The sequence below is a fragment of the Uloborus diversus genome, chromosome 7 (assembly GCF_026930045.1).
Source record: "Uloborus diversus isolate 005 chromosome 7, Udiv.v.3.1, whole genome shotgun sequence".
Lineage (NCBI taxonomy): Eukaryota > Metazoa > Arthropoda > Arachnida > Araneae > Uloboridae > Uloborus > Uloborus diversus.
The window spans coordinates 12004131-12021033 of NC_072737.1; the positions used below are offsets into that span (position 1 = coordinate 12004131).

A 16903-nucleotide genomic window follows, 5' to 3' on the forward strand; every position below is an offset into this window, starting at 1 on the left:
TATTTGTAAATTTGACAAAGAAAAATGAAATTAGTTAAGAAAATTTAACAAGTTAGAAAAAAATAAAAATGATAAAGTTTGAAATGCATGAAAAAGAAAATCAAAGTTTAAAATATATTTCAAGTCCATAAAGCATTGAACCAAATCTAAAATCTCGAATGGGTTGTATTTAAATAAATCTTTACTTAAGTGAAAACTTTGTTATTATGAAAAATAATAATAATGATGATAGTTTCAATTATGAGCTGAAATACAGTTAATGATATGCCATGATTAGTACTAAAGAGTGAATTAACTGATGGTTTTAAAATTAATTTAATTGTAATATTCGTTGTCATGGTACAGATTCACATTAAGACTGAAAGAGTAATGAAAAATATAGCATAGTGGTTAGCATACGTTTTTGCTAACTCAAAGTTTGGGTGTTCGATTCCGAGCAGCGACACTCTGTAAAAATAAAAATAATTAAATTCGCGAAACTTTGGTTGTCTTGACAACCATTCGTCGAAATTATTCAAAGTTCGGAAATAAAAAAATCAACCTCTCAATAGATGGCGCCAGGAGCATTGCAAAAATAAAATCTTCAAAGTTCGCGTAAAAATATTCACATCCGAAACGTTGAGTGTTGCCATCCCAAAACTCGTAAAAGGTTACGAAAAACAAGTGTTGCCATCCGAAAACTTCTACGAAGTGTTGCCATCCCAAAACTCTGGTTGTCATGACAACCAGAAACCTCGTAATCTTTCACGGACAACTCAACTCACGCGGCGAGGGAGGGAACGGCTGGGGGAGGGGGGGGGAGGTCAGTTGGGAGGCGGTGGAGGCGGCATCAGGGAGGCGGAGGGATTGGGAGGCGGCTCATAGCCGCAGAGCCGCCTCTTGGGGCAGAACCGGCATTATTACCCTACTTATATACAAGTCTGGTTCCAATAGAAATAAGTTTTCTCAGAACATATTTTTATGTGTAACGTCTAGAATTTCGTCTCATAAGTAAAAATTCACATGTAATTGAAAGTACACAAACAACTCAGGTGAGCTTCTATGCTCTGTTTAAAGTTTACCAATACATCAACGAAATACTTGGACCCGTTTTCCAAATCAAATTCGTCAAAATTAAAAGCCCATTCAGGGAAGTGTAGATTTATTAGGTATAACAAAACAATTTTATTGTTTTTATTTAAGTTAAAATGTTATTTGTGCACCTTATCACCTTCTATTTTTCAAGGGTCGTGAACAAACGTTCTGATAAACGTCTTAGAGCAATGAATCTCAGCCTGTGGTCAGAGAGAGATTCCGAGAGCCTTTGGTTCGAGAACAGCTGGTGAAAATTAATCTATATCATTTTTATAGTTGTAATTAACTTTATTAAGGTAGGCGAACACCCTATTTTTCGAAAAGAGTCGAATCTTCTGTGTCAAAAATAGTTTTTTTCTGCCAAGAAATAAAGTGCAAGAGATTGTGAAATTCATGTGTGAGCACTTGTATGCTTTAGTGCCCACCGTACCAACAGTGGTGGTAAAAAAAATTGCATCACCTGCGCCGCAAAGGAAAGGAATATCATCTCGACTGCATTCAACACACAGTTAAACATCCCGTATCCCAGAAGATTTGGGGATGTATTTCTGATCAAGTAGCTGGTGGGCTTCACTTTGTGCAAGGAACAGTAAACGCTCAGGTGTATATTGGCATTTTGGAGGAGACGTTGCTTCCTACTATCCGGGATCACTTTACTTCAGTTCCAAACGTCATTTTCCAGGATGATTCTGCTCCATGCCATAGGACAGAACTGGTAAGTAAAAATTTAAAAACTTTTATCCTGCCATTAGACTTAAATTAACATGGGGTTAAGTAACTTTTTTTCTCTAAACTCACACGCAGGTTCAGAAATGGAAAAATGAGCGTGGGGTCAGCCGTTTGTCTTGGCTCGGATACAGCCCCGATCTTCGTAAACAATTATTGGATTCCTGCTGTTAAATGTTTATTTCATAAGTTTTGCAGAATTTCACATACATTCATCGTTAATCGGTCGACCAAAACTTCTCACATAATACCATTGTTGTGAAAATGCAAGGGTGAAGCAATTTTTTTTACCAGCACTGTAGCACTATTTGTGGTTTTAACTTTAAAGACAACTTTGATTTGTTGATCCAGATCAGAAGCCGAGCAACTCCTGGTCCAGCACCCCCAGAGGTATTTATTCTCTTGGAGGACTGCGTGAACACGACATATTTACGTGCCCCAGTCACCATTAAAGAAAATGAAGCTCTTCGACTGGCTGCACTGTTAAAAATGGGTATTCAAAAATAATGAAAATTTACTCATTTTTGAATATTTTCATTACTCAATATAGCTCCGAATCAATAAGGTTCAATTTTGAGAAACACATGTACTCATTTCATGACTCGTATTTCTCGTATGTTTGTATTTGATGCCACATTTACTCATTTTTGAATCAATTGTATTCAAAAAAAATGAATACATTCAGAGTTTCATTTTTGAATACATTTTTTTTAACAGTGTGGGGTCGAAGCCGATCTCGTTTCAGTTAGTCCGACGCCCTACAGATCAGGCCACCATGGTCTATGCGTGTGCACTACGAACCTGCAAGTAGTCCTTGAGTTGTGCTTTGTGCTGGTCTGCGTTCCACTTGTCTTCGAGCCAGGCGGAGAGCTCGAGAGTGAGCAGTTTCCACGACCTGTTGATTTCAATTTCCCAGATGGCGGGGCAGGGCGCGAGGCTGGCGTGGGCCAGCTCACGGTGGGCTTCGTTCACGACCGACACGCCCACGCTGTTCAGCGACAGGAAGCACTCCAAATAAGCTCGTTCGCCGTCTACCGCCTGAAACGAGAATGAACGTTTCGATTGTTTATTAAGATGTAGATTCTCTTGAATGTTTAATGATAGATTGTAGTTAAGATTTGAAATTACCTAACAGTTGTGTTTTATTCATGTACTAGCGGTACCCGCACGGCTTTGCCCGTAGTAGAAAATTAAAAGGTCATTTGGTCGCCTGTATATTTGCAAATAATGGATGATGAATTTCTCGCCAATATTCTATGGAAATTTTCTCGTCTATGTTTTGGTGATTTTCTAGTTCATGTTATGGTAATTCGCTCGGTGTAGAGGAATTAAATCCACCAATGGTGGTAAAAATAAAATCATAGAAAAAGAACAAAATCGAATTTTCGAAAAATCGCTTCGAGGAGCTTACCCCTATGCCACGAACCAATTTTGTGTCCAATTTCAAGAGAATTGACCTAACGGTCTAGGCGCTATGAGCGTAACAGAAATCCAGACAGATTTTCAGCTTCATTAATAGTAAAGAAATCCATGCGGAGAAGGTAGGTAGTTGCCACATTTATAAAAGAAATGCTGAAGATAAACTTATTTAATTTAAAAAAATCCTTTTAAATAATTTTCTTTGATATTTTGATTGACAACTCGGCAGAAATACTTTTTTCTAATCAAATTATGTATAAGAAATGGTTTTGTTAAACACATGGGGGCAAAAATTTGCAGTTAAATCTTAGACTATAATAACAGTTTTGAAATTAGCATGCTTATTTAATTTTAAAACAACTCAAAAGTAAAACATATTTAACCCTTCCTCAAAGCTTAATATTTTTCTATTTGCTTGTTTTTTGATATCATCAGCTAATTATATTTCAATAAACGAACTCTGTAAACTCCGTTTTCCTTTCATCGCAGTGTTTGTGCTGAGAAAACAACCAGTCCTCGCTAGAGTTATTCCATCAGTCAGAACTTGCATTCGGTTTTTCATAAACGATATTTCAATAACTTTTAATCGATACAGGCGTATTCTTAAGATATATATGAGCAAATAGTGATACCAAGCAACGTATCTCCGTCTAATAAGACTAAGAAATTCCTCTAAATTCTTTAAGGTTCCCATGGAAGTTAGTGTACTTAAACGCAATTAAATTTCGGCTGGATAGGGCAATACCGCAGCACTAGTTAATTCAGCATTTTCATAAACAAGCCCGTCACTTCAAAATTTTCTTCCGTGGAGAGGATAGGAGGGGGGAGCACAGGGTATATTACATATATTTAATACATTTTATGGGTGCGGGGGGAGGGCAAATTAACCCTCTGGATTCGCCAAATGACTTGCCTTCTCATGAAGTGCTTTAGAATTACATTTGCACTGTCACATGATTGAATTTCCCTAGAAGATTTTTTTCTCTTCTTTCGTAACAGTATTCAGTGAATAGAAGTGGAAAAGTACATAGCATCGATGTATCGAGGGAAAAAAAAGCATGTTACTTTAAGCGAAAATAAAAAAACATCGAATATATTAATGATAAATACTTAAAAACTTGTAACTAAACTTAATTGAGAGGGAGAAATGAGTGTTGATCGAGTTTCTCTGTCAACCCCCCCCTCCCCTTTTAATAACGTTTAGGAAGAAATATTCAATGCAAGCAAGATATTTTTGTTTCAATACTTTTGCAAACCATTTCAACTCTTAATTATTTGATTTGAGCTTATTTTCTCGAAAATTTAATTATGACGCATTATTTCTGAGGAGGATTTTGAGAGTTGAAAGTTTTACGCTGCTGACAGCAACAGATGTCTTTTTGCTCATCATTTTTAGCTACGCATTGTGCGCGAAGATGAACTGTTGAAAGCATTGCGCATGCAAAGGAATGCGTAACGGGGTTTGTTGCTTTCGCTCTTTGTTTCGAGGCAACATCACCGACCCTTACGGGCCAAACGAACGAGAGCAAACGATGCGTCCTTAGGGGCCATTCATTAATTACGTAAGGATGATTTTGGCAATTTTTGACACCCCCTCCCTCCATGTAAGGGTACGTAAGATTTTTCAAGCCCTCCCCCCTGTTCTTAAGTAAGATTCCATTTTATTTTTCAAAATTATAAAATACCAAAACATACATCACTGGAATTGTTTTTAAATTCACTATTATTAAATTATTTTTAAAAACCTTTTTGGATAAAGAAATATTTACTAAAAAGTTGGAATCTAGACTGACTGTTTTTTTGACTGTCTAGACTTTTTTTTTTGAGCAATCACCGATTCCTTATTGTTCTCATTTGACATTTTTTGATGTTCCGTTCCTTTTTCAGCTTGGACCCGGGACTTTGCAGCACCACCCCCCGCCGTCCTCCAGGCGCGGCTGTCCCCCGGTCGTGAGCTATCCGCTTCTCCTGGTCGGAGGCGTCCATATCCTACGCACACACGCATACACACACTCATACCTCCACACAGACACAAACACATATGCCTACATACACACACACACACACACGCGTACACACACAGCACTGCATACACAACACGCACACACTTGCATACATACACACACGCGCGCACCCACACACATGCGCCTACACAAACACACACGCGCATTCATACACACACACGCTCGTGATTGCGAAAAACATAATTTAAATTAAAAATGCCAAAAATTCAAATTTTTTTTTTTTTGACCTTTTTTTATTCCTTTACTGTATTTTACACTACTCATTCTTTGTAAAACGAATAAAAAACAGCTCATCCTAATGCAATTTTTACCTTTCAGACGCAAATGAAAGATGATCACTGCCAAACAACTTAACCGCGGGATTTCTAATATAAAATATCGACTTGGAACATATTACGTAAGAATGGGATTTCCCTCCCCTCCCCCAAAGTAAAGGCACGTAGAGATTTTACCCTCCCCCCCGCCCTCTTGGCTTGGGATCCTTAGGTAATTAATGAAATGTCCCCTTACCTTTCTGACCTGTCTGGCGACCCTGTCGTCCTGTGTAAAGAGCAGGACTCTCTGTTCCTTCTCGACGTACGACACCCAGTGCACCACCACTTTGTCCTTCCTCGTTTTCTTGGGCAGGAGACCATCCTCCGATTCGCTGTCGTCTTCGGAGCTGCTGCTCACTTCTAAAGATGAGCTCCTGAATGTAGGATGGAGAAAAAAACAGCGTTGAAACATGCACAATATTCACAGACACGTACTTTAGAATTGTAAGGAACTCCTTTTCCAATGCAAAGAGATGGAACTTATGAGTTTATGGCTGAAAAGACTGATCAGACTTTATTTATTTATTTTTTTTTTTTTTTTTTTGGCATTAGAAAACGAGCCTTTAAATTATTTGCATTGAATAACGGGGCTCAACATGCAGTCCCGTAGCACATGTCTCCACATATTTTGATTTTTCTAAACGTTGTTTATACATTTTTTATTTTCATAAGAAAGCTTTTTTCTTCAGCCGATCATATTTTAACCTATACCAGTACATAAAATTCTACAACATTTCATTGTTTTCTTTGGAAAGCATCAAAATGCGTTTCTACTTGCAATTTGAGGATTTGTTAATTTATTAACCATAAGTTGATCGACCCTAAAAACTGCCTAAAAATGTGTGAAACAACAGAATTGGTAATTTTTATTGAACTTTGGATGCATATTTTTTGATGTTATTTAAAAAAATAATAAATGTTCAATTAATTTAAAGTTTGGCCGTTTTATGCGATACTGTATTTCTCCTTTACAAATTATGAGTTAAATTGGGGTTTTTTTCACAAGTTTCTCTTCTTTTAGCAATAAATACTCTGCACTTTATCAGCTGATTTGTCTTTGATCAGCGATATTTTCCTTTAAATATGGAGGTTCAAAGCATTCGTGCCAAAAACAGCAGGGAAAAATAGCATTCAATGAGGTGTGACTGGTTACACAACTTTATTGCCGACAAGATAGTTTCTAAAATTAAAATCAGAAAATTTTGAAAAAGCATTTTATTACCCTCTGCCAACAAGTAGTTTGTTTTTTATTTCTGTTTTTTAACCTGCAGCAGGAAGAACGCAATTCGTCAACTACCATGGTTGGAAAACTTATTTTAACCGCCATTAAAACTAATTGGTTGCTCATGGTAAAATTCGCATTGTGTTCGGTCCTCCAACCTAGTTTTATGGAACCAGTACAATATCATGTTAATGAAATTGCACTCCGAAATGATTCTTTACTTTCAACGAAGATTTTAAGGCGATATCTTATGCATTACTAGTGGTACCAGCACGGCTTTGCCCATAGTAGAAAATTAAAAGGTCATTTGGTTCGCCTGTATATTTACAAATAATGAATGATGAGCTCCTCGCCAACATGGGTATGTAAATTTGCTGTCCCACGTTATAATAATTTACTCATCCATGTTATGATAATTTACTCGTCCACGTTATGATAATTTACTCGGTAAAATGTTCTTAAAATTAGATTAGAAAAGGAACATAATCGAATTTTAGACTTTCAACTTTATTATTAGTAAAGAAGATCAACCATAGATGCAGATTAATAAACAACTAACAAGTTGAGGCATTCGTGCTCAAACATCAATAAAATTCCTCACTTACCTAAACGATGATTGTTGCTGCAGCAGGGGCTTCCGCAAGGAGTGGAAGGAGACCTTTTCGAATCCGTAGCCATCCCGTTCTATCCGGGCGGGGAATCCGATTCGTTTCCGGTTGTAGAGGTTCCATATCAGGGTCCTCTCCTGGCTCGGGTCGTCCCACGTGTACAAAACTGACTGATAAGGATTCAGCAGGGTCACCTGGCTTTGAGATCTAGGATTGATAGATAAAATGGTGGTTAAAATTTAATGGAGTGCTATGAGTTACTGAAATTCATATTTATTGTTCGTTTTTGGAATTGATCAAACTCAACACACAAAGTAAGAGCTAAGAAAAAATAAATATTGATTAAAGTTTCAATACACTTAAATATTTCTCAACTGGTAAAAATTTCGTATAAACCTCTTCCTAAACCTTGTATGTGGTTCCTTCAAACAACCTGGTCCGATACTTAGGAGTGTCAGAAAAGGACCAAGGACCACGGCTCCTCCCTGGTTTTGAGAAATTCGTGTATTTCCATACTTATAGGAGTGACTTTTGTTAGTTTTCGATTTTATATGCATTGAGTATGTACCCTTTGACCTCCCCCCCCCCTTCCTCTGAAAAATTTGAAGTGCCGGGCCATAGTTAAAAATTGAAAAAAAAAGTAAGTAACTGAATATTTACATTCAGTTTATGAATTAAGAAAGTATAAAATAAATTAGATGCTATTTAATTTAAGAAACAAAATAACTAATAAAAACTCCTATTTTTCTTTTTAAGTTCAAGAGTTTGACCAGCCTGAGTCAATTCTTTTCCATGAACTAAAATATATATATGTTTCCTAAATAAGTATTAAAAGTTATTCTGACAATTCATAAGATGTAACGAGGTGTGTTAATAGGAGGAAATAAAAGCAGCAAATTTTGTGCTTCGATAACCAATCCAAAGTTGATTATAAAATTAATTTAGTTACTTTTGATGTATTTTGAGGAAAAGATCTTCACAGTAGTTGTCCACCCTGACAGGGGCGTCACCTGGCGTGTAGTTCTGGAAGGCGATGGTGCTGGGGCAGTCCTCTCCACTTCGTACTTCCACTTTCAAGGCACTCTAGCGAAAAACAGGATCACATGCAATCAAAAACAGCTAAAGAAAAAGAGACAGAACTAATGTTTTCCATTTTAATTGCATGGAGCATCTCCATACTCTGCGAAAATATCCTCTTGGAATTAAAACAATTCATGCACTATTACAAAATCTTTTACATATTAAACTTGAACATGAAGTAGAAATACCTGTAGATGATTAACTTAGTAATTGGACGAGTTAGGTCAGTATGAGTTACGTTGCCATCTTCAACTCTGCTCGGTACATTTATGTAATGGCCCCGTGGACGTTCTAAGGAACCCGTGTTTTCCTTACCCATCAAATGCAACTTTTGTATTAATACAGTTTTGTTATAGTTTTTATAATTACTGTCCTAAATCCAGAGCTCTCAACATTAGCGCAAACGCACAAGTTTTTCCCTTTCTAGCAGTAACAATCTCTCAATTTCCTCCTTGTCGTTGAGGATATGTTGGATTTTGCATTTGAGACAGCTTCGTAAGGATATTTAAAATGGAATATTGCTGAATAATTAGATTTTGTGAATTAAAACAGCATAACAGTTATAAGTAGGGGTATACTAATGTCATAAAATGCTTTCTAGTAGTTGTAAAATCTACATATTTCTTGGTAGTTATTAAGTTGATATAGTTGGCAATTTAAACTGTAAAAGAAACATTTTGAACATTTCAAGCTTTTATTGCTCTTGCCTCTATAAAAATAGTGAAATACATATACACATCATTAAATGTTTGTCCAATGGTCGAAGAAAACAAGCTGATGTGTGCATCACATGACTTCCTTTTACTCCAATTTTATGTCATTTCCCCATTATTGGCAATTTTAATGTGATTCAATTGTTTACTCTCTAAATATCACCAACAATGGCCACATTAAAACCAGATTTAAAAAAAACAATATTTAAAAAAAAAATCGCCAAATTTGTCGCCAAGTTGGCGACAAAAGACTGGCGATATATCGCCAAGTGTCCGACAAATTATAACACAACTTGGTTTACAGCGAAATTAACAATAATTTCCCCCCAAAAAGGGACAAAAGACCCCCTTAGGAACATCCGAATGCAACCAAAAGGGAAGGTGCACAACTAGACCCCACTAGGAGTCTACGTACCAAATTTCAACTTTCTAGGACATTCCGTTTTTGAGTTATGCGAGATACATACGCACATACATACGTATATCACGAGAAAATTCGTTTTAATTAACTCAGTGGTCGTCAAAATGGATATTTCGGGTGTCTGTACGTTCCTAGGCATATATCCACGTGTGGTCGGGTCGAAAAAAAAAACTCAACATTCATTCGGGGGTGAGAAAAATGGAAATTAAGGCCGATTTTTGAGTGAAATTTTTTTCCTCGAATACAATACTTCCTTTTTTGTAAAAGGAAGTAAAAACAAAGATTGTAGCTGCCTTTAAGAGTATTTTCTTTTCAAAGTTAAAATAAAATATTTTAGCTAATAAATGCGTTAAGCGTGCTTCCTTGGCAATAATTTCAAACTTGGCATCCAGTTTTGACACTAATATCAAAATTACTAACATTAAACGCCACCTACACCAACTAAAATATCGTACACTCCTTAATATAAGGGGAAAACATTCATTCTGTCAACAAAGCTAAAAATGTTCAACTTACCCCGTGTTCCATTCTGAGGACCGTGGAATGAGAGAAGTCAATTGGAAAATGTTGAGACACTGCCTTGCTGTCTCTCAGCTTGACAAACATCTTCAGCGAGTCCGTGTCGGGCCAGAAAGGAAGGCACTGCGGAAGGAATGTAAGAAAAGTGTCCATTTTGTTGAAGTTTATGCTCAAATATCATTTTCAGAGCAGCACAAATAAATGTATGTTTAACAATATTTGGAATGTACTGATTTATCACTGTTCACCACATACCTTATCTGGTGCAATGTCAAACCACAAATCTGTAGCTTCATTCTTCTCCATGAAACGCAAATGATTCTAAAAATATATTAAGGTAGAATTAAATGAAAAATCATTATAATGATTTTATTGATCAACTAGTGGTTCCCGCACGGCTGTACATTTACAAATAATGGATGACGAATTTCTTGCCAATTGGCTATGTTCATTCGCTCTCCTATTCCACGTCATGATAGTTTCGTAATTTACTCGTCCAACTTATGATAATTTTGCTCGGGAAAACGTTTCTTAAAATTGAAATAGAAAAAGAATAAAATCGAATTTTCGAAAAATCGCTTCGAGGTGCACACCCTTATGCTACAAAGTAACTTTGTGCCAAATTTTATGAAAATCGGCCAAACGGTCTAGGCGCTATGCGCGTCACAGACAGACTTTCCACTTTATTATTAGTAACTAGTGATACTCGCACGGCTTCGCCCGCAATAGAAAAATCAAAAGGTCTTTTGGTTCGCCTGTATATTTACAAATAATGTATAGTGAATTTTCTCGCCAGTTGGCTTGTACCGACATTACGGTTCCACGTTATGATAATTTCGTATCTCGCCGATTGGCTTGTGCCCATGTTACGGTTCCACGTTACGATAATTCCGTAATTTATGATACTTTTTTTCTTAAAATTGGAATAAAAAAAGAACCACATCGAATTTTCGAAAAATCGCTTCGAGGTGCACACCCCCATGCTACATACTAACTTTGTGCCAAATTTCATGAAAATCGGCCGAGCGGTCTAGGCGCTATTCGCGTCACAGACATCCTACGGACATCCTACAGATATCCTACAGACATCCAGACATCCAGACATCCTCCGGACAGAGAGACTTTCAGCTTTATTATTAGTAAAGAAGATTACTGCAAAAAATGTCGATAAATTACTACTCCCATTTACAAAATTACTTCAAATTTCAATATCATCTGCAACTTTAAAATCAGATTAATCGCCCTCTTTCTTAAGTTGTATTTTCCTTCATTTCATTTTTTTTTTAAAATGAATTAACTAGTTTAATTTTGTAGTTCAACTTTCATTATGAAATAATAGGGTAAGCTCACCAGTAACAGACGAGGGTCCAGTAACAGACAGTCGTAAGTTTGGATTTAAACAATAAGCCTTTTAGGCTGTAAAACTTATGTTGCTGTGGCCCATGAATACGGTGAAGTCTAGTATTATCAAAGTGAATTTTATGAGCCAGTTGGTATTTACAAGGCGGTGGTGGTAGTTTTTGAACAGCCACCACGAGGTCTGCCGGTGTTTGGTGTTCATTTGAATTTAATGAGTCATTAGTTCCAAAAATAAAGAACTTTAGCATATTTTGAAGAGAAAAATGAAATTTTGTCAATTACTCATCCTTTCTTTATCCTGTCTGTTACTCATTTTTAGTCTATCTGTTACTGGGTATCATCAGATTTTTCGGTGTCTGTTACTGCACTGTTAAAAATTCAGGAAGATTTTCTGGTAATTGTTACTGTAAAATGGCGGGCTAACGCATCGCCGATTTTTACGGTAATTTTTACCGGAGAAATAAGCGATCCCAGCAGCGCCAATTGGTTGCTGCGGCCTACCAAGGAAACCGTAAAATTTTACAGTAACATTTGATTTTTACGGTAATAGTTACTGGCAACATGGATGCCAGTAACAATTACCGTAAATTTTCCGGAAATTTTTTAACAGTGTAGGAGTCGGACCTTTTTTTGAAATTGTGCAAACAAAAATAGAATTAAACAATTCAAAGGATCTATAAGCAGCCAAACGTTAGATGATTTGTTGTTTCATCTCTACATAGTATAAAATGAAGTCCCCAAACAGCGTCTGTGTGTTTGAACTCGCAAAACTCGAGAACTACCCGGCCGATTGCGCTGAAATTTTCACAATTCGTTCCTTTAAGTCCTGAAAAGGTTTACAGACCAGTTTGAAAAAAAATTCGATGAATAGTACTTTTTTTTATTCCAATTTACGTCCAATTTTCACATAAATTCTCAAATATAGGGGTGAAAAATTACTTGCACATATTAATATTACATATCGTTATAAAGAGTAGAATTTTCCGCGCTCTACGCAATTTGTTTAAATGCTCTAACTTCATTACGGTGGGAGTTATTTGCGTTTTTAGCTCTAATTTTTTAGGCTTAGTTGAAATTTAGGCACTACTTTCTTTATTAAATAAATCAATAAAAAGTGAAAGAGCTGTCCGACAGTTTTCTTTTTGGCGCCATTGGAAAAAGCGACCTTTTTTACTCCAGATCTAACTCGACCTATGGTCGAAAAAATAAGCTTTTATCTCGAAAGGAAAAAAGAAAGGAAAAGCCTTTTTAAATCAATTTTAAGAATTCTCGATTCCATTCAAATTGTAAACCATTTTACAATTTGAATGGAATCGAGATTTCTTTTGTATTTTAATTCCTCAATCTTATTTTATTTTGTTTCCATAGTTACACATTTTAAATCCATCGTTCTGGATTTGATTTCTTAAAAGTATTTTAATATCTGTCGTCATTGTTTGGAAGGGAAATCATGATATTTTTTTTACTTATTTTTTACGCCTGATTGTTGAATATACGTCACTTGACACAATTTTTATTTTCAAGGTGGACCGGGCAAAGTCGGGCAACGCAGCTAGTAAAAGTCTAAATAGATTAAACGACTCAGAAAACCGAGTTAACCGGAGAGCGAATGTCTGTGACTGATCTGATGCCGTTACTCTAAAATGATTTTTTTTTTTTTTTTTTGATTTACTACGGCAAAAAATGTGATTTTGTAAGAATTTACTTATACTTTTTACTTTCGGTTTTACTTTTGGTAAGAATTTACTTAAAGTAGTCCATAAGTACTACTTTCAGTAAATTCTTAATCTCATTTACAAACTAGTATGTTGTGGCCATCACGAAACTTTCTTCTATATTTTTCTTTTTTTTTCTGATCCCTCCCCATGCTTGACAATATGCAATATTCCCAACAAAAACAAAACGAGAAAGCAATATTCCTAACAAAAACAAAATGACACATGCAAAAACTTGACGACCATCCCAATGTCTGAATTATTGTAAAAGCAAAGCAAAGAGCGAAAATTGAAAGTTACTTTAAAAGCCTTACTTGAATTAATTACAAATATTTTATTTATTAAAAAACATAAGATGGCAACAGTTAAAAATTTTAAATCATTGAGATAATATTTCCGATCATTTCCATGCAATTAAAATCACGAGAAATACGCAGACGACAATCTATTACGATTTATCTTTCTTATTGTTGCATTAATAAAACTATTTTTATTCGCAAAAAAAAAAAAAAAATCAACACCTCTTGGAGCGATTGGAGTCAAAATTGAACCAAAGCCTGTTTACGTATGGATTCACATATATTCCAAATTTCAAAGAGAACGTAGCATTACTTCTTGAGATAGGGCACTCACAATGGAAAAAAAGAACGGGCGATTGCGCTACCCCCTTTTTAGCTGTTGACACCAAAATAAAATCAGCTCTTATACCCACTAAGGGCTACTTGTCAAAAAATTTTTGTTTTATTCCGTTCGTTATTTCTTGAGATACAGCAGTGACAATTCACGACAAAAAACGTTCTATAACCCAATTCCCGTTTGAGCTATTGACACCAAAATTGAATCAGCACCTGCTCCAGTTAGGGCCAACAAATGGACCAAATTTTGTTTGATTCCGCCAGTTACTTCCTGAGGAATAGCAATCACGCACAACTCAAAAAACGTCCCATTGCTCCACCCCCCTTGGAGGAATTCGCGCCAAAAACCAATGGGCACAAGTTCACATAGGGTCATATATGTGTACCAAATTTCGTTCAATTTCATGCGATAGTTTTTGCTGTAGAGCGGCCACAAAAAACTGGTCACACACAGACGTGACACACACACATACACACACACATACATACACACACATACATACACACACACACAGACAGACAGACATTTTTCAAAAATAGTCGAAATGGACTCAGCACACCTCAAAACGTTCGAATCCGTCAAAATTCGAAATTCGAAAATTTGCACGAATCCAATACTTTCTTCTATATATTAGATATAGAAGAAAGTAAAAAGTACTTCAATTTCAATAACATCTGCAACTATAAAATCAGATTAATCCCACCTTCTCCTCAGTTGTATTTTCCTCCGTTTCAATGTTTTTAAAATGCATTAAATAGTTTAATTTTGTAGCTCAACTTACATTATGGAAGGAAATTGTTTAGAACTGTTAGGAAATAATTTCTTGAATTTTTACATTACTACCTTCTAAAAGAAGTACATTCTCCGTCCAAAAAGGAGTGAAATATTTCATAGAAAATTGCAGCATTAACGAAAGTGGCATAATTTTAATATTTGTATCTATTTTTACTTTCTTCTATATCCAATATATAGAAGAAAGTATTGGATTCGTGCAAATTTTCGAATTTCGAATTTTGACGGATTCGAACATTTTGAGGTGTGCTGAGTCCATTTCGACTGTTTTTGGAAAATGTGTCTGTCTCTGTGTATGTGTGTATGTGTGTGTATGTGTGTATGTGTGTGTATGTGTGTATGTGTGTGTATGTGTATGTGTGTCACGTCTGTGTGTGACCAGTGTTTTGTGGCCGCTCTACAGCAAAAACTACCGCATGAAATCGAACGAAATTTAAAACACATATTTGCCCCTATGTGAACTTGTGCCCATTGGTTTTTGGCGCGAATTCCTCCAAGGGGGGTGGAGCAATGGGACGTTTTTTGAGTTTTGCGTGACTGCTATTCCCCAGGAAGTAATTGGCGGAATCAGACAAAATTTGGTCCATATGTTGTCCCTAACAGGTACAGATCCTGATTCAATTTTGGTGTCAATAGCTAAACGGGGGTTGAGCTATAGAACGTTTTTTGCCGTCAATTGTGACTGCTGTATCTCAATAAATAATGAACGTAACCAAACAAAAATTTATCGACAAGTAGCCCTTAGAGGGTATAAGAATTGATTCTATTTTGGTGTCAACAGCTAAAAAGGGGGTGGCGCAATCGAACGTTCTTTTTTTTCCCATTGTGAGTGCCATATCTCAAGAAGTAATGCTACGTTCTGGATGAAATTTGGAATAAATATGAATCCATATGTAAACAGGCGTTGGTTTAATTTTGGCGCCAATCGCTCCATGGGGGGCTGATTTTTTATTTGTGTGAATAAAAATAGCTTTTTAATTGCAACAATAAGAAAGATAAATCGTAACAGACTGTCGTCTGCGTTCAGCTCGTGCTTTTAATTGCATGGAAATGATCCGAAATATTATCTCAATGATTTAAAATTTTTAACTGTTGCCATCTTGTGTCTGTTAACAGATAAATGTTTGTAATTATTTTAAGCAAGGCTTTTAAAATAATTTTCAATTTTCATTCTTTGCTTTGCTTTTGAGATAAATCAGGAATTGGGATGGTCATCAAGTTTTGGCATGTGTAATTTTGTTTTCGTTGGGAATATTGCTTCCTCGTTAAGCATGGGGAGGGATCAGAATTATAAGAAAGATATAGAAGAAAGTTTCGTGATGGCCACAACATACTAGTTTTATTTTAACGTTTGTGAGTAGGTAATAGTTAGGCAACTACTAAACATGTGACGTTATGGATAACCATAGGGTTAGAGATGCACTGTAAAAAAATTCTGAAACGTTACTGAGTATTTCCGTGTTACGTTTCAGGATTTTAGTGGTTTTTATGCACTTCCTGGAAAAATCAAGTAACATTGTCAAAAAGTTTCCTGAATTGCTACAAGTTGCACGAATGCACACTTTTCACTGTTGGGAACAATATTTTTAGCTCCCAGTTTAAAGATTAACTGAGCGCATTTTATAAATTGTATGGGATTCAGTTTAGTCACGGCCGGTCCATGCTTATTAAGTTTCCGAAGGGAGCGAATAAGTGTGAACTATATTCAGTAAATTACTGCCCATTAGCCAGGGCTAAAGCAGAAATACGTGGAATACACCTCCAGCTCAGTCATTTCCAGCCGAGGACTGCAGTTTCGTGCTTATTAGCACTCATCAGCCCGGCATAGGAAAGTGACTGAGCTGGAGATGGAAAACCTCTTAAGGAAGCCAAGAGTGCGAAACAAACTGGTAGCTAATATAGAATTATCAGCCCAGACGAGTGACCGAAGCAATGGTTCGGTTCAATTTGAAGATTGAACGCGAGGCAAGGTATATTCAGTAAATTACCGCCCATTCGAATCATTGCTTCGGTCACTCGTCTGGTCTGCTAATTCTATATTAGCTACCAGTTTGTTTGGCACTCTTGGCTTCCTTAAGGGGTTTTCCATCTGCAGCTCAGTCACTTTCCTATGCCGGGCTGATGAGTGCTAATAAGCCCGAAACTGCAGTCCTCGGCTGGAAATGACTGAGCTGGCGGTGTATTTCAAGTGTGAACTACTTTGCTTTGCAAGAATTGCACACAGGCGGGCAAAATTCTCATCACTTACTTGCAATGCTGGGCTTAGCTTTGGCCATCTTTG

The 16903-nt window shown here is 36.4% G+C and overlaps 1 protein-coding gene across 1 annotated transcript in view; it reads right to left on the reverse strand.

The window, feature by feature from the left end:
* LOC129226247 (intermembrane lipid transfer protein VPS13C-like) overlaps positions 1–16903 on the reverse strand; it is an 86793-nt gene that overhangs the window by 48663 nt on the left and 21227 nt on the right. Inside the window, exons 11-16 of the mRNA XM_054860848.1 lie at positions 10376–10441; positions 10118–10243; positions 8337–8470; positions 7391–7594; positions 5754–5931; positions 2602–2838 (exon numbers count right to left, since the gene is read on the reverse strand). Of these exons, the coding sequence (XP_054716823.1) occupies positions 2602–2838; positions 5754–5931; positions 7391–7594; positions 8337–8470; positions 10118–10243; positions 10376–10441 (945 nt within the window). The remainder of the gene's footprint in view (positions 1–2601; positions 2839–5753; positions 5932–7390; positions 7595–8336; positions 8471–10117; positions 10244–10375; positions 10442–16903) is intronic.